The sequence below is a fragment of the Nipponia nippon genome, unplaced genomic scaffold, assembly GCF_047370975.1.
Source record: "Nipponia nippon isolate SJK-2023a ecotype South Korea unplaced genomic scaffold, ASM4737097v1 scaffold_23, whole genome shotgun sequence".
Classification (NCBI taxonomy): Eukaryota; Metazoa; Chordata; class Aves; order Pelecaniformes; family Threskiornithidae; genus Nipponia; species Nipponia nippon.
In genome coordinates, this window is record NW_028262340.1 from 8,396,906 (window position 1) to 8,419,067 (window position 22,162).

General features: G+C 44.0%; 1 protein-coding gene across 9 annotated transcripts in view; it reads left to right on the plus strand.

The window, feature by feature from the left end:
- Positions 1-22,162, plus strand: part of PHACTR4 (phosphatase and actin regulator 4) — an 80,046-nt gene that overhangs the window by 14,643 nt on the left and 43,241 nt on the right. For 6 of the 9 annotated variants that reach the window (XM_087760609.1, XM_087760612.1, XM_087760616.1 and 3 more), the window contains exon 2: positions 19,720-19,766. In XM_087760609.1, coding sequence (XP_087616735.1) covers positions 19,751-19,766 — 16 coding nt within the window. In that variant the 5' untranslated portion in view covers positions 19,720-19,750. Of the gene's footprint in view, positions 1-10,674; positions 10,694-19,719; positions 19,767-21,558; positions 21,630-22,162 lie in introns of those variants that run through there. The other 3 variants (XM_087760619.1, XM_087760617.1, XM_087760615.1) reach the window with 2 other exon arrangements.

Here is a 22,162-nt window from a genome sequence, read left to right on the forward strand (position 1 = left end):
AAGTGGCAGGGTCACCAAAACTTCATTTACCTTGTGCTGAGAGCTAAAGTAATGCTTATATCCTGCCCCTAACTTGGATACAGATATCCTGTGTCTCCTGGCTGTGCATCAGGGCCAGAGGTGAGCAAGGTCATAGAATTTTTCATCTTGTACTTCCAAATCAATTTTTAACATACAGTCCCACAATTATTGACAGAAAAAACTGAGATTGTAGCCATGTTTAAACATGGTTTTTCTTGGCTCAGCTGTGCTTTTTTAGAGTAATATCAACGTTTGGTTGGAATTGTCAAGTGAGTGCTGTCAGGCTCTCTTGGCTTGTGCTACTTTACAGCAGTTTTGAAATTAGCTATGGCTTTAGACCATCTGGCTTTGCTGTTACCTGTTCAGAACAAAGTGAAGAAAGTTAATAGAAGGCCAGCACTGGCAGAGCGGGAAATGAGGAAAATTCATACCTGCTAACTCAACTTGACACCTAACATTACAAGAAGTGTTTTTTGCTGTTGTTATTGTTCTGTTTCACTTGTCTTATAAATACTGGATGTTTTTTCTGAATATGAAGATAAATAGGGTTTGCAGGGAGGGAAGTTCCTGGGCTGGAAAACTTTGCTCATGCATGGGCTGCTCAGTTGCTGACATCTCATTTCAGGCTGGCTCCTTCCATACCTCACCCAGCAAGGCTGTTATTTAGGAACATTAAGAAAGTATCCAGCTTCTCCGGGGGCGTTGGTGGGCTTACACAGAATGCATCCGGTGGAAATAAATCTGGGAATTTTCAAGATTAATTTACTAAGCAGGCTTTCTGAGGTGTCTTGAACACGTTGCAGTGCGTGCAGTCTGGTCACCAGCATTAGGCATGCAAAAACCTGTGGGAACACATCAGGCTTGGAAAGTAGAACGAGGGAGTGCTGTGAGACTGCTGGATCTCCAAGATCAATGTGACACTGGTGATTACATTAATCAGTACTATTTCTCATGTGCTTTTAGCTTCAAAATGAAGCCTTCAATCTGCATTCTAATGACTGGGTTCTGTCTACTTATCAACTAGACTGAGTACAGGGAAAATAAGGATGCTTGGGTGGACAGGAGGCCTAATGTTGCTGCTGTGCCATTTGATCTCAGGCAAGTCACTTGTTCCTGTACCTGTTTCATCCTCCTGTCTATCCTCTCTAAGATTTTATGTTCTTAGTGAGGTCGTAGTCATACTCGTGTTCATAGCTAGAGGGATGTATTAATGCATCTCAGCCTTAAGGGCCATAATTAGCAGCCAGGTTATACTGGTCTGGGTCCCATTGTACGACATGTCATACGATGTGTAGATGGGGCTTTTAGTAAATAGATTACGAATAACAGGATGAAGCGTTTGTCTGAGTAGCAGGTATGTGTTGGGTAAGTCCGGCAACGCACACGGGTATTGCTGCTGTGCTCTGCTTGAATCAGCAATGTTCAAGTAGTTGTCTCTTAATTTGCACCATGTCCTATATTTTGTGAACATCTAATTTGAAGTTTTAGCTCTGCATTTTTTTTAATTGGAATGTTTCTCCAGGTTTCACACTGGACTTTTCTGCCTGTAGATCTTGTTTTCTGTGTTAAGTTCCTTTGCAGGGGAGGATTTTTCAGAGCTTTCCTAGTGTAATAGGAACAAGTTTGCCTTGATTCTTCAGTAAATTACTGCTGCTCTTAGAAAGTGGTATTTATAAAGCTGCTGTGCTGCCTTTCAGTGTGGAAAGGGAGGTGGGGGGAGAAAAGAGCAGAAATCTGTTTCTCCTTTAATATGAAATTGTATAGGTGATGCTCTTGCATGGAGAGAGCAGCAGTCCTTGCATAAACACTGGATATATTAACATTTCTAACTGGTAAATTTACGGATAATATCTTCTTTTGGAGGATTCATTCTGATTTGAGAGCATTAGTCTCTGGGGAAAATTAAACCTCTTTTAAATCCACTTTGTTCCCTAGTCTAAAGTCTGAACTGCTGGAAAGCCCTGCCATCTTCCTCCAGCTTTTCTGCGGGCTTGATTGGAAATGCTGTGGAGAGAGACACAGCTGGTCCAGAGGCATCTGGGGTTTGATTTTAGGTGCTTTATCCAGTTGTCTCAAAATGGATTTGGAAACTGTTCGCTCTGTTCCTGTAATGCGTGTGTGCAGCTTTGAGCACTGCCAAAAAAAAGAAAGCCCCTAAACCAAACAACCCAAAAGGTAAGAAAGATTAAATGTTAATGGGAACTGTGAAATGTCTTAAAGCTGCGTGTCTGCACGATGCTGCAGTTTTGGGATGCTGGGAGGGGCCATCTTTGGTGACCGAAATGTCAGTCTGCCTGCTAGTGCTGGGCACTTCTATGATTGCCAAGGCGTACCTTCATTTCAGGTAGCTGATTCATGGCCCTGTATATTTAATCATAGTTTCTATAGCAGTTTAATCTTTAACGGGAGGGTGGAGTTCACTTTCAGTTCAATGTGGTTTTTCTTGTGAATATTATGGCCGATTCATTAATGTGTTCTGCTGATCAGAGTCATTTTTATAGGGGACTAATGTTGAAGGATATTCTGTGTTTGTGGTGCATGTAATGAGTACTGAAACAACTCTACCTTTTTTAATAATTGGCATAAGTGTTTCTTTAGGCTTGTTCCTACCATGCTGTGTGGCTGCATTGCTAAGTAAATGCAAAGAGCAGGATTCCTTATGTTGGTGCGAGATGTTTAGCTTACTACCTTTTGATTATCAGCTAAGATAGCAGAACCTGATCATATATGGGTGGATGACAGTGAGTCCTCCTGTGCTATCCACAAATTGTTCCCTCGGGGTTTGACATTATCTGTTGGCTCATAAGTTATTGGGACACTCTTTACAACTGCAGTTTAGTCCTCTCTTACTGGAAGCTCAAATTCTTAGGTATTTCTAAGGTGACTTTGCTGCAGGAAGCTGTTCGAGCCTTCATTCTTAATGCCAGCAGCATGGGTTTTGATTTGCATAATCAAGATAATGTGATGGCTAGTGTTTCTTTCTGTATTTAAAGCCACTTGTTGGCTTGTCCTATAAAAATATGGTGCATTCTTCAACTTAAAGCACAACATTGATCTTGGAGAAGTGCATTAGCTGAATGGGTCCTCACTGGGCAGCACTTCTGGGATGGCTGGCCATGCTGCTAATGAGTTGGGATCAACAAAGCCTCATCTGAAGTTGGTGTTAGTGGTTGCTCTTGGGAAAGCATGATGGCTTGTGCTGTTGTTTGCCTGCATTGATCGTCCACTCTGTTCATCTTTGCACCACTTTTGAGCATGAACACTTTAAAAGCAAGTAAAGCTTTCTCATCCAAAATTCTGGTTCTGATATGGCATGTGAGTTACCGCTGATGATGAGGGCAGTTGAAATAGGAGTCTGTTGGGAATGGATTTGTATCTGTATTAAACAGAAGGAGAATGTGCCCATTGCCAACAGTCTGTCAGGGAGATGCTGGTTAAAAATTGTGCTTAACTTAGTGTGTGCTGGGTTCACCAGCAGCAGACTGACTTTTGTCTGTGTCCCCAAGATGAATCATGTTTGGGGAGAAACTGCTGTTCAGAAATGGCCAATAGAGCAGTTGGGAATGTGGTGCAGGAGGAGCTGGGGTGGCGCATGTCAGCATGCGGCTTGGCTCCATTGGTGATGTTAGTGTCTTGTCTCACCCTTCACGGTAATTATCTCCTGTTATTATTGTAGGTGTCCTTTCCACACCTGTCCCTTGCACTTGGAGATCAGAGAGGCTTTACCTGTTACACAGAGACTTTGCAGGTGAAGTGGAGGTCCTGGATTATTTGTCTTTTCTGTTACAGCGTTGAAGGCAGAAACAGTTTGGTCCTTGCTTTCTGACTGTAGTAGTTGGGACATGAGATCTTCTAAACCTGCATTTGTGGAGCTTTCTTGCAGTTGCAGGTTTGAGTCTTAAATTTAGTGTCCCACAGGCTCTGTCTTCAAAAAGAATTACTTGCTAAAAGCTGTATTTCTGATGGCTGATACTGAGCTGAGCTGCCTTGCAACTGCTGTTTGACTGTGTTTGAAGTAGCCATTGTGGGGGTGAAATGTTTGCTGCCTTTCGGTACAGTGCTTGTCAAATAGTTTCGTTCAGTGCACTCGGCTTTTTAACAGGTGGGATAGATTTTTGTGAGCCTGGGCAACCACAGCAATTGTTTTGCAAGGTGAGACATTTCTGTTTTGACGGGCAGAAGAAATAATAATGTTGTGTGATTCATAAGAGTGATGAGTCTTTGGTTTTGGATTGGTGAACCTTTTTTTTTTTTTTGAAAGGATATTAGCATTTGTCTTCAAAGAAATCTGAGTTGAAAGCCAAAATTTAACAGAAACAGTTCCTGAGCAGTGCTCATAGGATGGCTCTCCTGGATAGAGCTCTCGGTACGCTTGAGGGGACTGGAAGAATCGGTGCTTAGGCAACCCGAGCCACACAGCACTGCCTCACAAATTCATTATGTTGTGCTCGGGGTGTGGAGAGGGAGGGTGGCACCGAGGGCAGCGCTGCGTGGGTGAATGAGGGCTCTGCCTGGATGCGGGTTGCTGCTGTGCTGGCTGCAGCTTCTCGAGGGGCCTGGGAGCTATGGCGGAGCAGATCTGCTCCAGGTCTGCTGGGGAAATGATTAACCACACTGGGAAGCCAGTCCTGTCTATAGCCAGTTTTTCAAATGGAAATGTACTGCAGATGGCCAGATTTGCTGAACAGCACATGGGGACCACAAGCAGGGGAGAAAGGAAGGAGATTTCTGTCTCTGGTGCTTGCTGTACTTGGTGTGCGTTGCAAAGCAGTACAGGAACGGCCTCTCGCACTGATTTTCTGTCTTGGCAAAGGCAGCAGCAAGTATCTCTTTGAATAATCGGCAGTCTCTGGTGGCCAGGTGCTCCATTTGCATAGTGCAGCCCTGTTCCTAATGAGAATCCAGGTCTAGCCTAAATACCTGCAGACTTGAGGGATTATGGTGTTGGGGGCAGGTCCTGCAGGAGCAAGCAAGGCGGAAGATCGGCTCCCACTTCAGCATTTTTATTGCCTTCTCTCAGGGCTATTGCTTCCTTTGCAAAGGGGTTATTTCCTTCCTGTAACATGGTATTGAATGGGAGGAGGGTGTGCGAGAAAGTGAAAATCTGTAGTTGTCTGTGGTGATGACTGAGCCATTGCATTTTAAACTTAGTCACATTTACTGTTGCTATCTGGGGCAGGTAATGTCAGCTAGATCGCAGGACCTGATCTGCCAGTTGAGAGTCCCCAGAAGTCAGAGAGAGTACGCGTGTGTTTTAGCAGATTGCAAGTTTAATTGGCCTACGTGTGAGTTTGAGCTGGTTTTGTGGCTGGAGGATTGCTGATTTATGTTGTGATCCCTTAACGAAACAGTTCTTGTGGAGGCAGACTCTGCCATTAGGCTTTGCGTCTCGGGCTGCTGCAGTACAAAGGCTTTGCTGGCTGTGGAGCAGACTTTCTGTGCTGTGCGTGCCTCTTGTGTCCATCTGTCTGCGCTGGCTGAGGGAGAGCTGGAATTTGGAAATGCTTTTAATTGTGTGAGGGAGCAGGTGGCTTTCCATTGCATGGGTTTACAATGAATTGTTCATTTCGGTGTAGACTGGAGTAGGGTTTTGTTGCTGTCTGTTGTTCCAAGAAAATGGGAGAAATAATGGGCAGAAAGGGTGGAACTGGTTGAACTGGAATTCCGGATCATGCCTGGCCTTGGGTTATGAACAGCAAGGTCCTGCTCGTTTCAAAACCTGGGGCTGGCAAATCCTGGTGCACTGGGATCTGTTGGCATTTCAGGCTTTTGCTCCTAAGTGTATCGGAGGAGTTTAATAATAGTTTTGTAGCAGAGATCTCAATTGTATGAGTAAACAAGTCCTGTTTTGTCACAGTATTGGATACTCTGAGAGTATCTAGCATAGATACTCATGTTTTGATGATCTAACTGGCTCAAACAGCATGGAAAGATAAGGATGGCACCTTTCCGTTGGTGTTTGCTGTGGAGAAAAGGAATAGAGGAGTGGGCAGGATCTGATGATTCATGTCTGGTCTTTCAAGCCTGTTTGTGGTGCTGGGAAGCATGACTTGATGCCTTCCTAGCCCAGTCTTATCCCTTCTCTGTGACAGCAGACTGTGCCCTCCTGTGTGAGACCCCTGCTTTGGGTTGCAGCTGTGTAAACACTTAAAACTGCTATAGCTGCGGAAGAAGAGGTCCTGTGTGTTCATTCCCTTCCCTTATACTCAAATAACTGTTTGTGGGCCATGTGACAAACAAATTGAGGAACTGAATTGGACTAAACCCAGCTGGTTTTGACTGGGGTCAGCTGCTTGATGAGATTCCTGATGCCAGCAGAGAGGAGGGCAGGCAGAGCTGCTCTGTGTGCTGCCAAGTGCCTGTGAAACTACAGCTTTCATTGCCTTCTGCACGGAGCTATTTCGGGGTTCAAGTGCAGTTGCTCCAGTCTGTGTTTGGTGGTTGTGCCTGCATACCCTGACCTGGTGCTTGCCACTGAATTGCTTCCTCGAGGAAGCTTTCAGATTTAGTTGTTTCTCTGGTTTCGTTTTCAGTTCAAACTAACCCAAAAAAGCTGTGATGCTGCAGGCGTGGAAGAGCTACGCTGAATTCTACAGGGTTAACATGGTTTGTTCCTGGGGGGCTTTTCCTTAGGCCTGTTCATTTTTGTGGGACACCTGTTCTTTCCTTTGGCTCACACAGATGAATGCTTTCTCCTGACAAAAAGCTTATTTTATCTGAAATGCACTACTATGTTATATTTTTGCAAGACATCAGGGAACTTGGGGTGCTTTGGTTCTTTTTGTGGTGCTCTCTCTTTGCTGCAAATACAGGTATGTGACATAAAGACCTCGTTAGTTTGCGCTATGGTAAAAGCTACTCAAAGGTTGACTGTGCAGCAAGATAGTTAATACCCAGACCTAATCCAAGACTGAAAGGAAGTCTTAGTGATGGGGAGGACAGTCGAAGAAATTGGTCACAAATTCCCTTTGGCTGCTGAAACTGGGATGGAGCTAGGAAGTGTTACGGTTGAGTGGTCTGAGCTAGTCCCCGCTGCAGAGCAGTTATAGCTCGGTTCATGGGCTGCCTTTCCCTGGAGCTCCCTGACCCATCTGGAGGGACAGGAGAGGCTGTAGAGAGGTGCAGTTACAGGTTCCAGCAAATAAATTTACAACGAAGTAAGTTACTGATACTTGGCAGAGCTCCTGCAGCTTTCTGCATGCTCATTCCATGCTGTTGGGATGCGAGAGTGCAAACCTGTTAGCTTAAGTCCCAGTGAAAGCTTCTGTAGGTTTGTGTTCGATTGTGTGTGGGTGTTTTACAGCTCACTGTATTCTGGGGTAGCTGTTTACTGCTGTTATGCAGCTATTGTGTATCTAAACATTGTTTTTTGTGGACACCTCTTTATGAATTGAACTGTTCCTCAGATGAAGTCATTTAGGAAATCTCCAGTTATAGGCAAACCCCAAAGCTGGCTGACAAATACCCTCTGTGGCCTTCAAATGAATTGTCGTCTGTCCAGCTTTGACTTATGTCAGAGGGGAAAGGATACCTATCAATTCTGAAGATTGCTGTAAGTGTCATTAATTTACAGAGTGAAGCTAGGTCAGATTGGATCAAGCTTCAGTTCCTTTTTACATCATAATAGCTATTCCTCAATACCCTTTTTATTGTAGAACAGTTTCACTTTAATAAACCTGTCACCGTAGGTTGGTGTAATCTGCTCAAACGCTTCCTTTGGCCATCTTACTACGAGGTGTCCTTTTAGAGCAGCTTGGCTTGACATTTGGAAGTAAGACGTGATGGTGTGCTGGGCGTTTGCACGCAGCGATGCAATCCCTACATGCAGGGACTGAGCTGCTTATCTCGCGTGGCAGAGGTATGCAGCAATTCTGTTGAATGCGTAGCCTTGCATGCGTGCCGAGTCGCAGTGTACGTGCTGGAGATGACTGCCAGCAGTGGCAAAGTGGTGGGTTTTGTTCCTTAGAAGGGCATGTTGTGCTGGGGTAGGGATGGAGAGGGCATTCGACTCTGGCTTTCTGTGGACACATCTAACAGGGTTAATTGTTGAACGTGGGTGGGTATGTGTTGTGCCGGCTCTCTGTGGCTAATGACATCTCCTTGGAAGCATGGGCCATGCTGAAAAATCTCCTTAAAGTGGAATATTTCACCACCTGCTACCTTCTATAAGAACTGAACCAAGGTGTGTTTCATATGACTGATGTCAGCTGTCATTTAAAATGAGTAAGTTTTCCAGCTGAAGGTAAGAATACAATCCTAACATGATTTCAGCATATTTTTACATTTCCAGAAAAGCTGTCAGGTTATACTCGTGGCTGCCTGATACACATGCAAGTTTCTAACTCCTGGAGCTTACTAAGAGCTACCTTTGAAGTCTTAAAAGCGTAGCGAAGCACTTCTTGTTTATTTCTAGTTTATCTGGCTCAGTATGGATTTAGGTCCTGCTAGTGTTAATGTTTTTTCTTAATATGCCTTTTCTATGTTACATTTTGTAAGCGATCACATTCTCCTTCAGTTGCACTCCTTTTCATCTATTTTGTTGCTCTGATATAGTTAAGTCCATTCCCAGAAACCTTGTTTAAAATTTGCTGGGAGTGCTAGTGTAGGTGGAAGGAATGGGGGGTACTTTTGTAACCATTCCTCATGCTGGCACCTATCAAAAGGTCTTGTTTGCTGAGCAAACCAGCAGTTTCTGGCTTGTTGATAGCTGTGCTTTGGAGTGTGGGGGGTCATGGAGTGTGTTAACAAACCTGCTCTGCTGTCCAAGGTCACAGCAGTTAACAGAACAGAAAGGCTGGACCTGGAGTACAAGAGAGGTCACCAGAAAGTCATAGCTTATAGTTCAAGCTGTTCATTTTTTAAGGATTTTTTCCTTATTGGATTTTAATTCTCTTCTGAAGCTCCTAACAGGCTCTCTCTCATATTGGACTTCTATTATATTACCTTGCGAGGTATATACAGTTCTCGCTCAGCTCTTAGATGGATTTATTCAAGGCAATCCAGAGTTAAGTGATCTGACAAACCACCCAGGTGTGCTGGTTCCTGAGGCAGGGCTGTGAGCTGCTGGACGTACCCCAAGTGCTCCTGTCCGAGGTGATGTGTCATGGGTGGGGGACCCTCCCCTTGTGAACCAGGAGCTCACTGTGCCAGGTATGCAGACCAGAGAGCCAGCTCCAGTGAGCCTACAGTCAGTACACCCCATCTGAAGGCATTTCCTCAGCTAGCAGCTTCTGTGCCCTGGAAGTGTGTTTGAGACACTTGATGCTTTCTCCTTCCACATCCTATCTGCTCGTTGCTGTTGAAATTGATTCCTCTTGTTTAATTTTGCACAGTTGGTAGAAAAGCAGTTTTGACTGGGTTGACTTTCTTGGACCAGATCAACTTGCCCGCCTGCAGGGCATGCTGTGAGATTTGCTTGTTCAGTTGGGTATTTTTCTAGCCATTGTTGTGGTGGAAGGTCCTTTTGTGGCTGAAGAGAAGCGGTGATAGTTTGTTGAGCTCTTAAGGCAGCTGAATATGTTGGCTGGAAATTGTCATCTCTAAATTGAGAGTTAGTAGAGTGGCAATGAGAAAATGAGAGCAGGCTGAAAGAAACATTCCTGTTCATGGTGGAGTTTCAGGAGATAACCGCTGCCTTTTTTAAGATTATCCTCCCTGAGGTTTGGGCGAGTGTATCAGTTCAAAACCTCCAGCAGGTCTGGAAGATGAATGACCATGTGTGAATTAGCAATGGAATCGATCCCTATCTGGAAGCGTTTGGAAGAGCATTAGGAAAGGCACAACTTTCCCGAAATAAGAATCAACTTGGAGCATGTTAGGTCAGATTGCTGTAGTAAGCACGATCCTCATGCAAACAGTGTTGCTGCTTCATAAACTTTGTGCAGCAATGAGAACTACAAATGATTTTTTTTTTTTTTAAAGGAAATGTTCTTATTCAGAAACTTTATGGGCTTATTTTCACGGTGGGATGCCTCACTGCCTGTACTTATAAAGAGTTTGCCAGATCAGTCATGGGAATTAACGTCTCTGTTTTCCTAGTTATGGCTGGGGCACCTTTTTATTAAAGCTGGAGCTATGGAACACAAGATGAATAAATTGCCTGGGGAGGGTTTCTTTAAGGAAATTTGATATCTTAATCACAAGTAATTAGAAATTACTGTAGTGAGACAGTGAAGGAAAAAATAAGGCTACAACTGCATTACAAACTCTACCTGAACTGTTTACTGTTTGGCACAATCTGAATCAAAAGATTAAATTTAAGGCTCCTGTAGACACAGTGACGTGATTCCAGAGTGTCCATTCAGAAAGAGATTTAATTGTAAATAGCTGAGCTGTGTCCAGTTAAGGAGTGCTGACTCGACTCTATACTTTAAGTTGATAAAGACACCTACACAGCACAGGTTTCCTATATCTCACATTTCTTCAAGTGAGAACATTGCATTGCCTTCCAGTATGGAATTTGATTAGAGGCGCCTGTTTTATGCACTCGAACGCGCACTGGTTAAAGCGTGGGGTTTAATCAGATTGCATGTACCCTGCGGTCTGTTTATCCCAGGAAGCAGTTGGGCATGCGGTGGGGAGCAAACGTGTGAGGTGCCTTGGGAAAGACCCATATGGCGGGACTGCAAATTCAGCTACTGCCTCAACTGCTGCTCGCTTTTTCAGAGTTCAGGTGAGCTTTCTGACAAATTCGTTTTAGTGCTTTGATAATGGCTAAACTCATTCTTGTCGCTTCTTAAAAAGAGGCAAAAAGAAACGCTTTGCAAACTGCCTTTGCAGTGGCTGAGACGAAGAGTGGCCTCATTTCAGTGAGGAAATGGTGGTTGCAAATGAAATTGTCTATCGAGTCATAATTACAGGGGCATTACCACAGCATTGCAATGTGTACTTGGGTACTTTGTTTTCATTGAAAGTTTGACGAAAATGGAAACCACAAAACTAAGGCAAAGGTGGTTTGTATTTTACCCCAGAAGCCAGAGGTAAATAAGTAACCCTATTATTATGTGCCTTTTGGGTGCATCTTATAGTGCAATGCAGACGCAGATTGTATATAGCCCAGATGATACATGCAACCCACAGTCTTCAGCTGCGTGCCTTAATGGTAGGTCAAGGATGCAGGTTTTTGTTGCTGATATATCCAAACAAGCCCACTCTTACGCTTCATGGCAGGCAACTATAAGCAGAGGTCTGAGTTCATGTTTTCAGTTGCATTTGTCAGGTTAAAATGGATTTTGTTCATTAGATGCAGTTTTTCTTGGGAGGTTCTGTTGGGTTGTAAAAGCAGCTTTTGCTACTTCAAAAGCTGTAGGCTACCTCAGAAACAGTAAAGCCTTTTCACTGAATCAGTGCTGTGTGCAGTGCTGAGACCTAATGAATGTGATGATTATCTCTGATCAGTCTTTTGTGGCAGAGGTGTGAAATTCTTCACTGGTCTTTGTACAAATTCAAAAAGGCTGGAAAATAATTGTTAAAATTGGGGGGGGGAATGTAACTTCATTTGTAGAGTTGATTGCTAGTTGGCAGGTGCATTTATTTCTGTCATGAAGTTGCTATCGTGAGTCTCCTTTGCTTTGCAGTATTGGATGTTAGCTTCAGACAAGCTGTCCCATGCTTTCTGGCTGCTGTAGTTTCTTCACCCTGGAGTCAGTAATCCTCTCATTTCTAATTGTCCATGGTTCTGTACGGATAGAGTTGGTTAGAGGTTTTTCAAGTAAATTGAAGTTCCCTGCGAGGTGTGATACAACTGTTGCATGAGCAGGTATGTACTGATCACACAGGAATTTTAATTTCTGACAAGCCCTATTGTACTGAAATCGGTTGCACAGAAAGACGTAATGGAAACATGCCAGTTCCAGACTTGAAACAAGTGTGGTGCTGCTGGGGCTGGGATTTAACAGGAGCTGCAAGCCAACCTTTAGTTGCTTTTGGAAGGGAGACCTTCTGCAGCCCCATGTCTACCATGTTTCCTCCCTTAAAAAAGCTGGGGTTAGTGTTTTCATGGCAATGCAACAAGCTGGAAAAGATCTGGTTGAAAACAAATCCTTTTCTTGGTGGCCTGCATTTAGGGTGGTTTAAGGTAGTCAGGCTGACTTTTGGGTTTGAATCTTAGATGCTCAGTGTTTAATATGATGTGTGTTGTTTTATAGCCTTTAGGAAAAAAAGGCATCTCATATTCTTAGTATTCTTAATATTCACGGGTCTGAGGAATAGGGACCACACTCTTGAATGCTGTCCCTTTACACTAGTATAACCCTCTCTGAAAGGTGAATTGGACTCTAGGCTAATGTCCCAATCTCCTGTGTGCTTCCTATTACTGCAGTAATTAATTTATACAGACCTTGCTCTGGTGCAGAGATTGGGGTGTGGTCTAGGTTTGTAAGAGGCTCAGCTGGTATTTCTGTAGCTAGCTAGGGATGCTCTGGTGCTATGGTGGCTTGGGCAGCAATAATGTTATTCCTAATATGGGATTTACGTAGTCAACAATTCAGTTTGTCATCTTGTGCTTTTTGGAAAGAGGGAGAAATAGAAAGTACAGCTTAGATTTTGGACAAATGAGCTCTGCGCTTCAAATATTCATTGGTTTTTGCTCGCAGTATGCTGAAGCAGGTGCTGGTGGAGCTGGTTCATTTTCTTAAGTCCCACTGTGCAAAAATGAATTGGGTACTTGGATAACTGGGATCCTCTGTGGAAACTACACTACAAGTAAATCAGTTCTTTTCCTTCTCTCCTTTTGGTGTGCCCAGACTTTTCTGGGTAATAGCAAAATGTGTGAATTGTATTCTTCAGCATAAGAGTTTATTAACACTCACATTTTGAGGGTTCATATGTGTTGATAGATTAAGTAGTCTGTTTTGGCCTTGTGGATGTCTAGAACATCTTTAATATCCTGGTTTTAATTATATCAAGCTTGGTCTTCTGGCTTTTTTAAGAATTTCAGCCCTGGGTTGCTTTTAGTTCTCATCTCTAATCTCTGCAAATGGGCTGTTTTGTTCATTTTGTGTTATAATTAAATGTTCATCTTCCTCTGAAAAGATTTCTGCAGTAGAACTGTTTTGCAGTTGTGGTGGTGGTGGGGAGTTTTGAGTGCTGTGGTTCAAGTGTTAGATGTTGAGACTTCTTGCTGAGCCAAGCTAAAATCTTGTCTTTTATGAAACTTTTCCAAGCTGAAACCTGCATTGCTAAATGTTGGGCAGACAGCTGATGAAATGGAGCTTTGAGAGGATGGGGCACTAAATACCAGCTGCACACAGACGTGTGGTAACCTGCAGGTGATGAGTACATCTGTTGAGCCTTCTAGGAAAAAACTTCCACATCCACTTAACAGTAGAGGTAAATCTAAAGTTTTACAATCTAGCTGTCAGTCAGGAATCCAGAGGGTAAATAGCCTCTTGCTCTTGGTGACTTAGGGCTTCCATCTTTTGGGAGGTTGATCAAGGATAGCCATGCCTGGCTACTTCCTTTTGGATGCTCTTACTCCTGTGTCAGCTTGCATGATAATAAGAACAAGAGCCTCTGTCCTCTGCACGAATCAGCCATTCTGCTTTAATTTTATCATCTGCTTTTACCAGGAAGATAATTTTGGTAGAGACAAGCCCTTCATCTGCTTCAAGGGCAGTGAGTAGCGAAGCTGGTTTGCTATATTCATACTGCAGGTTTTTTTCCCCTGTGTGCATCCACACCTCCAGAGTGGCTGATCAGCTGCCAAAAGGTCTGGAGGCGAATTATAAGTGTTTACCGTACTGATAGCTAAATAGAAATAGCATTTGTCACTGGGAGCTGGCTTAGAAGTCATGCTGTGTTCATCTCTGTGCCGTGCTTTCTTATAGGTTGCCAGCTTTTTGTTTCAAGTTTGGTAAATATGGCTCATTCAACACCTGGGAGAGGCTATAGGTGATGATCTGTTTCAAGTGGAACCATGAAAAAAGTTTGCTGTGTTTGGCTTGTTAGCTGAGTAAGGTGTCCAGGTGCTACTGTGGGAGTCCTATATAAGGTGGTAGTTTCTAGGAAATGGAGCATTGCAAGTTTTTATTTGGTTTTGAATTGCTTTACAAAAGAAGTTAATCCCCTCTTGAAGAGGGGGAAACTGAGGCACAGATAGACAAAGGGCCTTGTCCAGGGTCAAATGTGCTGGTCAGTAGCAGAGCTGCGAGTGAAGATGGGTCTGGAGTCCCACTTCAATGTTCTGCATAGTGTATTGATGAGTATTTTTAAGGTTTACTTGGTGCAAGTGATGAAAAAACCCACTCGCCTGCCACATCTCGCAGCCACAGAGGATGCAGCTCCCTTCCTTTTCTAGTTCCTGTCTGGTAATGTTATATTACTGTGCCACCCACAGGCAGCTACCATGCTGCTGAAAAATATTTGCTGTTTGCATGGGGAGCCAGTTATCAAATGTTAAATCTGTGACTAAAAGCAGCTGGTTTCATTTGCTGTAATATCTACTGTATTTAGATTTCTCAGACCTAGTTATTTGAGTATTCTGTTTAAATTGCATTTATAGTTGTTATACTATTTTCTGATTTGTCCCACTGTTTCCATGGGATATTTGTCACTTCTTCCACAAAACGCTTTCTTTGTGCTAAACAGCTGCTGTGTTCCTGCTCAACAGCAATTGCTTTCTAACAAGTGAAGAAATGCAAGCCGTGTTCTAGCCTGAAGTGCTGGGATGCTTGTGAAGAGAGAGAAACTGCAAGGCTGTTAATTATTGGTGCACCCCATTCATTGACGTGTTTCCAGATTAGGCTGTGAGAACAACTTGGTTTAATCTGTGTCATTTTATTGAGGGGGAATATTCTGATTTACCTCCAGGATGCACAGGAGTTGACCTCTCCGTTGCTCTGTGCGTGATTAGCATAGAACAAACTGGGTCAGCAGAAGCTGCTTGGAGGATTTTGAAACCAGCATACCCATTTGTAGCAAATGATGTTCAAGCCTTGGTAACTGAAGGACATAAGCAAACCAAGATTTTTAGGTGGAGTTGATTTGTTATTAGATGAAGTCAGAAAAATGGACAAGCTTTTTGGCTTCTGCTGACCTGAAGAAGGGCTTGTGCATCTCTCTTCCCCTCTGTACTGCTTGGTTCAACAAGAGGTTAACTTTACCTTCACGCCTTGTCTTGTAATTTATAGTAGTGCATTTGGCATGGTTGATCTGTTTAGGTTTTTTAAGAATTTCCCTTGTGATATTTAAACTCTCTCATCTGTGCACCCGTGCTATAAGCTGCCCCTTGGGAGAACTGTTCTGTGCTGTTGAGTTATTCTGCTTTGTAGAACAGAATTTTAATACTGTTTACCATGCTCTTAATCTTACAGCTGGCAGATAAATTGGGTTACTTTAGCCCTTCCCCTGGGGACTTCATGGGGCTTCATGGACAGCATACCCATAGCATTAGGTGGAGTTATCTCAGCTTTGCAAAAATCCGCTCATCTGTCTTCCTGGAATGAGTAATTGATTGGTGAGAGAACAAAATGTTGATTTTTTTTTTTTTAATTGCATTTATAAAAAGGGATGGACAACCAGATCTGGTGGGGCAGTTGGGAAGTTTTTGCTGCAAGTCCAGCCTTTCAGAAACATCTGCAGCTGGGTTTGATGCACTGAGAAGAGTCCTTCTGATAGCTTGGTTCAACCATTTGAGTAAAATTTGGCAAGCCAGGGATGAAAACTCAGAACCTCCCCAGATAACCTGTGTGATGAAAAGCAGGCTGCTCGGTGCCTGGCCTCATTCTCCCAGCTAACCTTATTCTTGTTGTCTACTTTTTCTTGTTATAATTGTGAGCTCTTGCAGGCAGGAGCAGTCCCTCACTAGGCTCATCTGTCATCTGGTCCAGCAGGAACCGGCTCTGAATTTGGGTTTCTGGGTGCTCCTGTAGTAATATCATTTTTAAAACTGTGTAAAGCAAAGGACTGGACTAGCATAATGAATTATAATATTATATTTGTTTATTGACTGTTAGTAGCACCATATTAGCTCAAAATAAAATATATTCTAGGAGGTTGTCAAGTGAATTTGGTTTCATTTCATGGGTACTTCACTTGAGTGCTTGGTAATGGCCTGTATTAATGCAGGACCTTGCTCCTCAGGCTATTGGGTGTTTGTTAATGCTTCTCTCTCCCTCCCACTGATGGGCATAGTTCAAGACTGTTATAAGAAGATCCTTTCTCTTCCTCACATGCTTTTTTCCCAAGACAGCCTCTGGCTTTGTCTCTCATTACAGTAAGAGCCCTGTAGTAGCTGCCCAGCTGCTGTCACGTCCCTCTCTGGGATGGTGATTTAGAGCTGAGCCAGATGGAAACTGGCTTTCCATGCCTACGGCAAGCCTGTTGGCAGACACTGTGGAGAAGTAGTGTGCCACTTCTGTTTGGAAGAGTTGTCAGTTTTCTGGTTTAGTTGGGAAAAACAACCAACACTGGCTTGGTTTTTAGTGGGACTTTTGGAACATCCCTTAGTCTTTCGAAGGAAGCTGCTCAGTGTTACTGGAGGAGATGAGCAGCCTTAGATCAGAAGCACCTGTGAAGACGGAGTGGTACAGCTACTGAGCTTCACTGTGGAGGAAGCTGAAAGCATAATGTAAAAGAGGTCTGGGTAAGGCTTGCTGAAAATGAGACCATGAGAAAACTGGTAAGCTGGTAATCAGCAAAGCTCATAGCTGAACTATGTGGATTGCCTGAGGCTGGAAAAAACAGTGGCCCCTTAGTGTGCAGCTTCATGGTAACTTAGTGTTTGGAGCTGGGGTTGTCAAGGTCCTGTCCTTTCCAGCCCACCGTGTGTTCCTCTGAAAGTGTTTAGTTTGCATCTGGGTCAGCTTTGATGGCTCCCTGCGCAGCTGGATCAGTGCTGGTGCAAGGCAGGGGTGGAAGGCATGGAAGGAGGTCCTGAGTCTGTGGACTTTGGTCGGTTTACGTTGCTGTGGGACCGCACCCTCAGGAGGATGCAACAGAGCTGAGCACGTGGGCAGAGCTGGACAGATGAAGTTCCCTGCTTCAGCAGACATGTGAAGGCTGAAGAAACAGGGTAGAAAACAGCATAGAAAACACTACAGCATGGCTGTGGAGCGGTCCTTTTCTATTGTGGATGGATTAGCTGCCTAGCTGGAAAAAAGCCATCACCTTGCTGCTGAGAGTTCAGAGATGGGTCAATGGAACAAGAATATATTCTTAGATTGGTATGAAGAGCGGGGGGGGGGGGGGGGGAGGAGGGGGGGAAGCTAAGTGTTTGAACTAACAAGCCAGACAAAGGCCATGCTTCTGCTTGCTGTGATGCTGAGCAGCAGCAAGGGGCAGGCAGCAGGGCTGCAAAACGGTGCATCCCGGAGTGGCGAAGGGAGTTGTGCTGTGCCGGTAACAGGCAGCTCTCTGGTGGCAGAGGAATTTCACGCAGCTGTCAGGCTCAGGGAATGTCTGAGCACTTTGAGGACATGAATATTCAGAGGAGCTGTAGCATGTGTCATGCTAAAGGAAATGCAAAATCTGAGTTTTCTCAGGCTTACATACCTGGGAACTGTCAGTAGAGGATGAAAGTAATTTTCTGTTCTGTGGGGTGGGTTATCTCAAACTGTTGCAAAACACAGCTTCCCAACTAGCCAGTCCTAGTTAATGCTGGCAGGATCTGCACTACTTAATCCATTGCTTTGGTGAGAAAGTGCCTGTTTCTTAGCACAGGCAGAGACGTGGGTTCCTGCTTTGGCAGCCTCATGGAAGTGCTGGGAGTCCCGACTTTGCTCCCTCTTGCTCTAACCTGGCATCACGTTTTTTTTCTCTGATGTGCCTTTTATGCTTGTTCAATAATCAGATGATTGTGGATTTAGTGTTTTGCTCAGAAGGATCCCTCCCCATACAGGCTGAGGTGCTTCCAGCCGTGCTGTCATGCAGTGACAGATGTCCTTGGTGCATACAGTGAGTGTCCAGCAGCAATGGGCTGCCAGGATTAGTATTCCAGGCACAAATGTGCCCCTTGTAATATGCAAAGCTCAGTGCAGCCTGTGCAGGAATGCCCTTGAAAGGCAAATTAAACTGAACTCCCTGGTGGCTCTGGGGGAGTAGGAGGATTGCTGTCATCTATGCTGAGGTTCAAGTTTTGAGGTGTCTGCTTTTGTTTCTCTTCTGCTTTCCCTTCCCAGAAGGGCTTACTGAAAGGGCAGGCAGGGAGACCTTACCTGCAAATCCCCTGCATAGTAGAGTTGCTACTAACTGGAGGTTTGGGTTTGTGTGAAGATGCTGACTTGATAACGATATTTGTAAAAATCATTATGGCTCTTCTGCCTTCAGTGGGAAGCATTCGTTTTAGTTTTTGTGAATAGTGTCCTTGAGGCAGCCTTTAGAATAGACATATCGCATGGATATACCAAATTGCGCATCCAGAATGCACGTGAAATTTAGCTGTTTAAGGAGTTCTGAGGGTGTTTCCCAAGTAACCCTGTGGTAATCTGCCTCTGAAATGAAGATCTGATGTTCTTGGGCGACTGACTTGCTGCCCAGAAGCCTGCACAGATAGCACTTCTCTTTGCTAAGCTGTTTTAAATGCTATAATTGCCAATGATGTTTGGAGAGTTTAATGGCTTTGTCGAGATGTTCTCCCCATCTAAGAATATTGCTGCAATGGTATTCTAGCTGCAGCAGAGAGAAGTAGCTTCGAGCATGGTTGTGTGATCAAAAGGAGTGTTTCGCCCACACAGTTCAGCAAAGCTTAAAAGCCCTGCAGCGATGGCTTGTTCAGGCGCACTTCTAGTGATGGTGTGGTAGGGTTATCTCCTCTGACACTGCAGCCCTGTGATGCTCTGATGCTGTCGTACAAGCTGAGCATGTGCTGTAAAGTCAGCAAATTATCAGATGGAGATGATCCATCCGATCTGATGTTGCATTACAGCCAACAAACTGCACTTTGCTGCTGGGAGTTAAGGTGATGAGCTGTCCTAGACTTAGTGGTGAAGGGTTAGGCTGAAATGGGCTATGCATAAAAGCTAGCTTTGACTTCTCAGCACTGGAAACAAGCTTATTTTATAGCTCTTTCCCAATCACCCCATGCTGTGCTTGTTGACATTTCCTATTGTGGTTGTCTTAGTTTGAACTGCAAGCTCTTTAGGACAGAAGCTGTCTTTTTCTAAAATGCTGAGCATGTTTTTACCATGCTATGTAATATATCAGAATCAAGCTGTCTTCTGATTTCCCCAAACTTAGTTCCTCTTGCACATCATTTCAGGACTTTCTCCAGAGAAAAGCTGGGTTTGCTACTAAAATCCTAGTTCCTCATTTTTGTCTTTTTTTCCCCAGTACATTCAGAACTGTCTTGATGTTGTGTGATATCTAAAATACTTCCTGTGCACATGCTATTCTGCCTTTGCTGGATAAGCATTAGCTGTTCCCTTTTACAGCAGACACATGCATTCTTGAAGACACAGACATGGAATGTTTTCCCTGGGAGCAAACATTTGATGCTTTGTAATTATTACACCTTAATTTTGTTTCCCTTTTCTTTCCAACACAGCATGTGTGTCATTAGAGGCTAGTGATATCTTCAAAGAGGGGTGAAGATGCCACACACTCTCATTCCTAGTTTGCTGAGGCAGGATTTCTGCTCTAGGTTCCCTCCACGCTGGTTATGTGTAGACTGAGCAGAGCTGATAGAGAAGTGAAACTAAGCCTGGGTTTTGGTCACACTTGGAATTTTAATTTGTGTGTCAATTTTGTTTCCTGTTTTTGTAGGAATTGCTCAGAAAGCTAGTGTGCAAGAGGAATGGAAGAGAACACTGGTGAGTACACTCTTAGATATCTTACTGTGGGTTGTGGACCTATTCTTTCCTCCTTGGTTAAGCATCATAAAGAACCTTATTACTTTAAACTTAGTGACTTCAATTCAAATGTAGAAGGTGATTAGAAAATAAGCTAGTTTGGCAGATGCATTAGTTGCAACTGGACTGCACTAATGATGTGGACCAGATCTGATTAAAGCTGTGTTGATCCTCTGGAAGATCTTTTTTGAAATCTCCTATGTGTGAAACCTGGAATACAAGCTCTTCAAAACAAATAACATCCCTTTAATAGGTAGGAGGCTAGAAGCATTGAGCTGGTATGCAATTTGAACAAGGCATGTGGCAAGCCATAAAGAAAGATCAGCTCATGGTAGCTCCTGACTTCTCTTTCTGTATTTATTTCTCTAGGCTGCTCTGCCTTGCAGAAGATGTAGGATTTTTTTATTAAACAAAATTTGTCTTTAAAGCTCTTGCTTTAGGCACTGTGTACTGCTTGCCCTGAGGCAAGCAAACTCATTGCTGTTAGGCTTAACTGATGCAAGGATAGGGTTGCAAATCAAACTGGTAGATTTTTGACTTAGAGATTACCTTGAACGTTTTTTCCATCTGTTTGCCTAAAATGGGTATGGAAGACACTAGCTAAATGGCCATTTTTTCCTCTCCCATTGAAATGAGATTTGCGTTGAAAGCTCTTGCCTGCACCATGGGAAGCCAGAATCCATGAAACATATTGACTTCACATCTTGTGGACCATGATGTTGCAGTTGGTGACTTCTAACTCATAGTGAAGTGCAACTCTGTGACCATAATTATTATTTCTAGATTATTCCTATGCAGCCAGGTGATGCCATCCTTAAAACTTGAGAATCGATGTACTTGTCAGCGGTGTGATGTGCTTGGCATGGCAGATGTACCAGGCCTGTCTGCCGAAGGCCAGTTTTTGACTTCATGCAAAGCTGGTCTGTGGCCAGCTTTGGAGCCAGTGGCCCAGTTGGAACAGCTACGAGCCAAATGTACATGCATAAAAACATGTCATGCTTATAATCCTGGTGGCAAGAATTGCTGCTGTGCCCTCTAATTGCTAGCCTGTAAGGTGCACATTTAATTTGTGGTGATTGCTTTCCCTTATGATTTGCTCATGGCAAACTAATACTAAATGATGACTTTCGAAGGGGGAGGATGGGTGAGTGTGGCGCTGGCAGCTGATGTTGAAGCAATGGCTGTGGAGATGACAGCTCCCTGCTCAACCCCAGGACAAAGCACAGACAGCAGCAGGGCGAGTTTTTCCATCTCTCCAGCCTGCATTAATGGGATGGCTTTGAGCAACACTGTAAGCTCTGCTTATTTACCAGGACTCGGCCTCTGCCAGGACTGGCAGCAGCCAGCTGTGTTTGTATCACAAAGCTTCTTGTCCCTTTTTACCTGCAGTTGAACTCCATTTTTTGAGTAGGTCAGTGAGCCATGGGGTTGGAGCCTGTTGAGGTTGCTGAGAGCTTTGACTCCTGATTTGAGCAGCGCTGGTGGCCTGGGATGTGAAAGGCCTTATGTTCTGTTTTGCATTTTGCCAACTTAAGTAAAATTACCTCCCTTTTGCCTCTGAACAAATTCAGCTGTGCAAGTTTAGGATGGAGTATCTGTACCTGATCTTTGCATGCACGGACACCCCACACAGCTGGTTGTGAAGCTTTACATGTTGCCACCTTAGTGCTGCGAGCTAAGAGCCCCATGTTAAAGGCAGTATAAGCAGATGGGTCTTTTATTGTTATTTCCTTAAAATTACTTTGCTTTTAAGGATGCTCATTCTCCAAGTGCTGCTAAGCTCAGGACTCCTGGGTTGTTCCCGGCACTGAGACTGGAGATGAGGTAAGGCGGAGCTGTGTGCAGGAGCTGAGCTGAAGTCAATGCCCTTTGTTCCCTCAAAGCTTTTTGGTGTATTGCTGTCCTTAGCTGGTTGTATATTAACTGCATTCACAATGCTGCATGGCTGGCTTTTGTTTTAACTGCATTGGCACGTGTTCAGAGTTGGTGTGCTTTGAATGGCCACTGGGACTGCACAGTGAAGCATAAATCCTTTTCAGCTGTCAGGCTTCACTAGCCATGGATGGGTGGGGGAGCCCTCCTTGGCTGGCTGCCCTGGCTAATTAAAAATGAAATTTGCTGTTGTCTTCAGATTTTAATTCATGTTCATCCTTGAAGACTAGCGGAAGCATGATCTCCAGGCAGCTGCAGTGAAGTTTCAGAGCTTGTCTATACACAGTTATTTTAGAACAGGTATGCAACTTAAAACTCGCTCTCAACCCTACCGTGGGTTGTTTTTCAAGTATAGAGAAGAATATACAGAAACTTCATGCAAACCTTGGGATGTGGCCCTGAGCAAGTGACTATAGTTTAAGTAA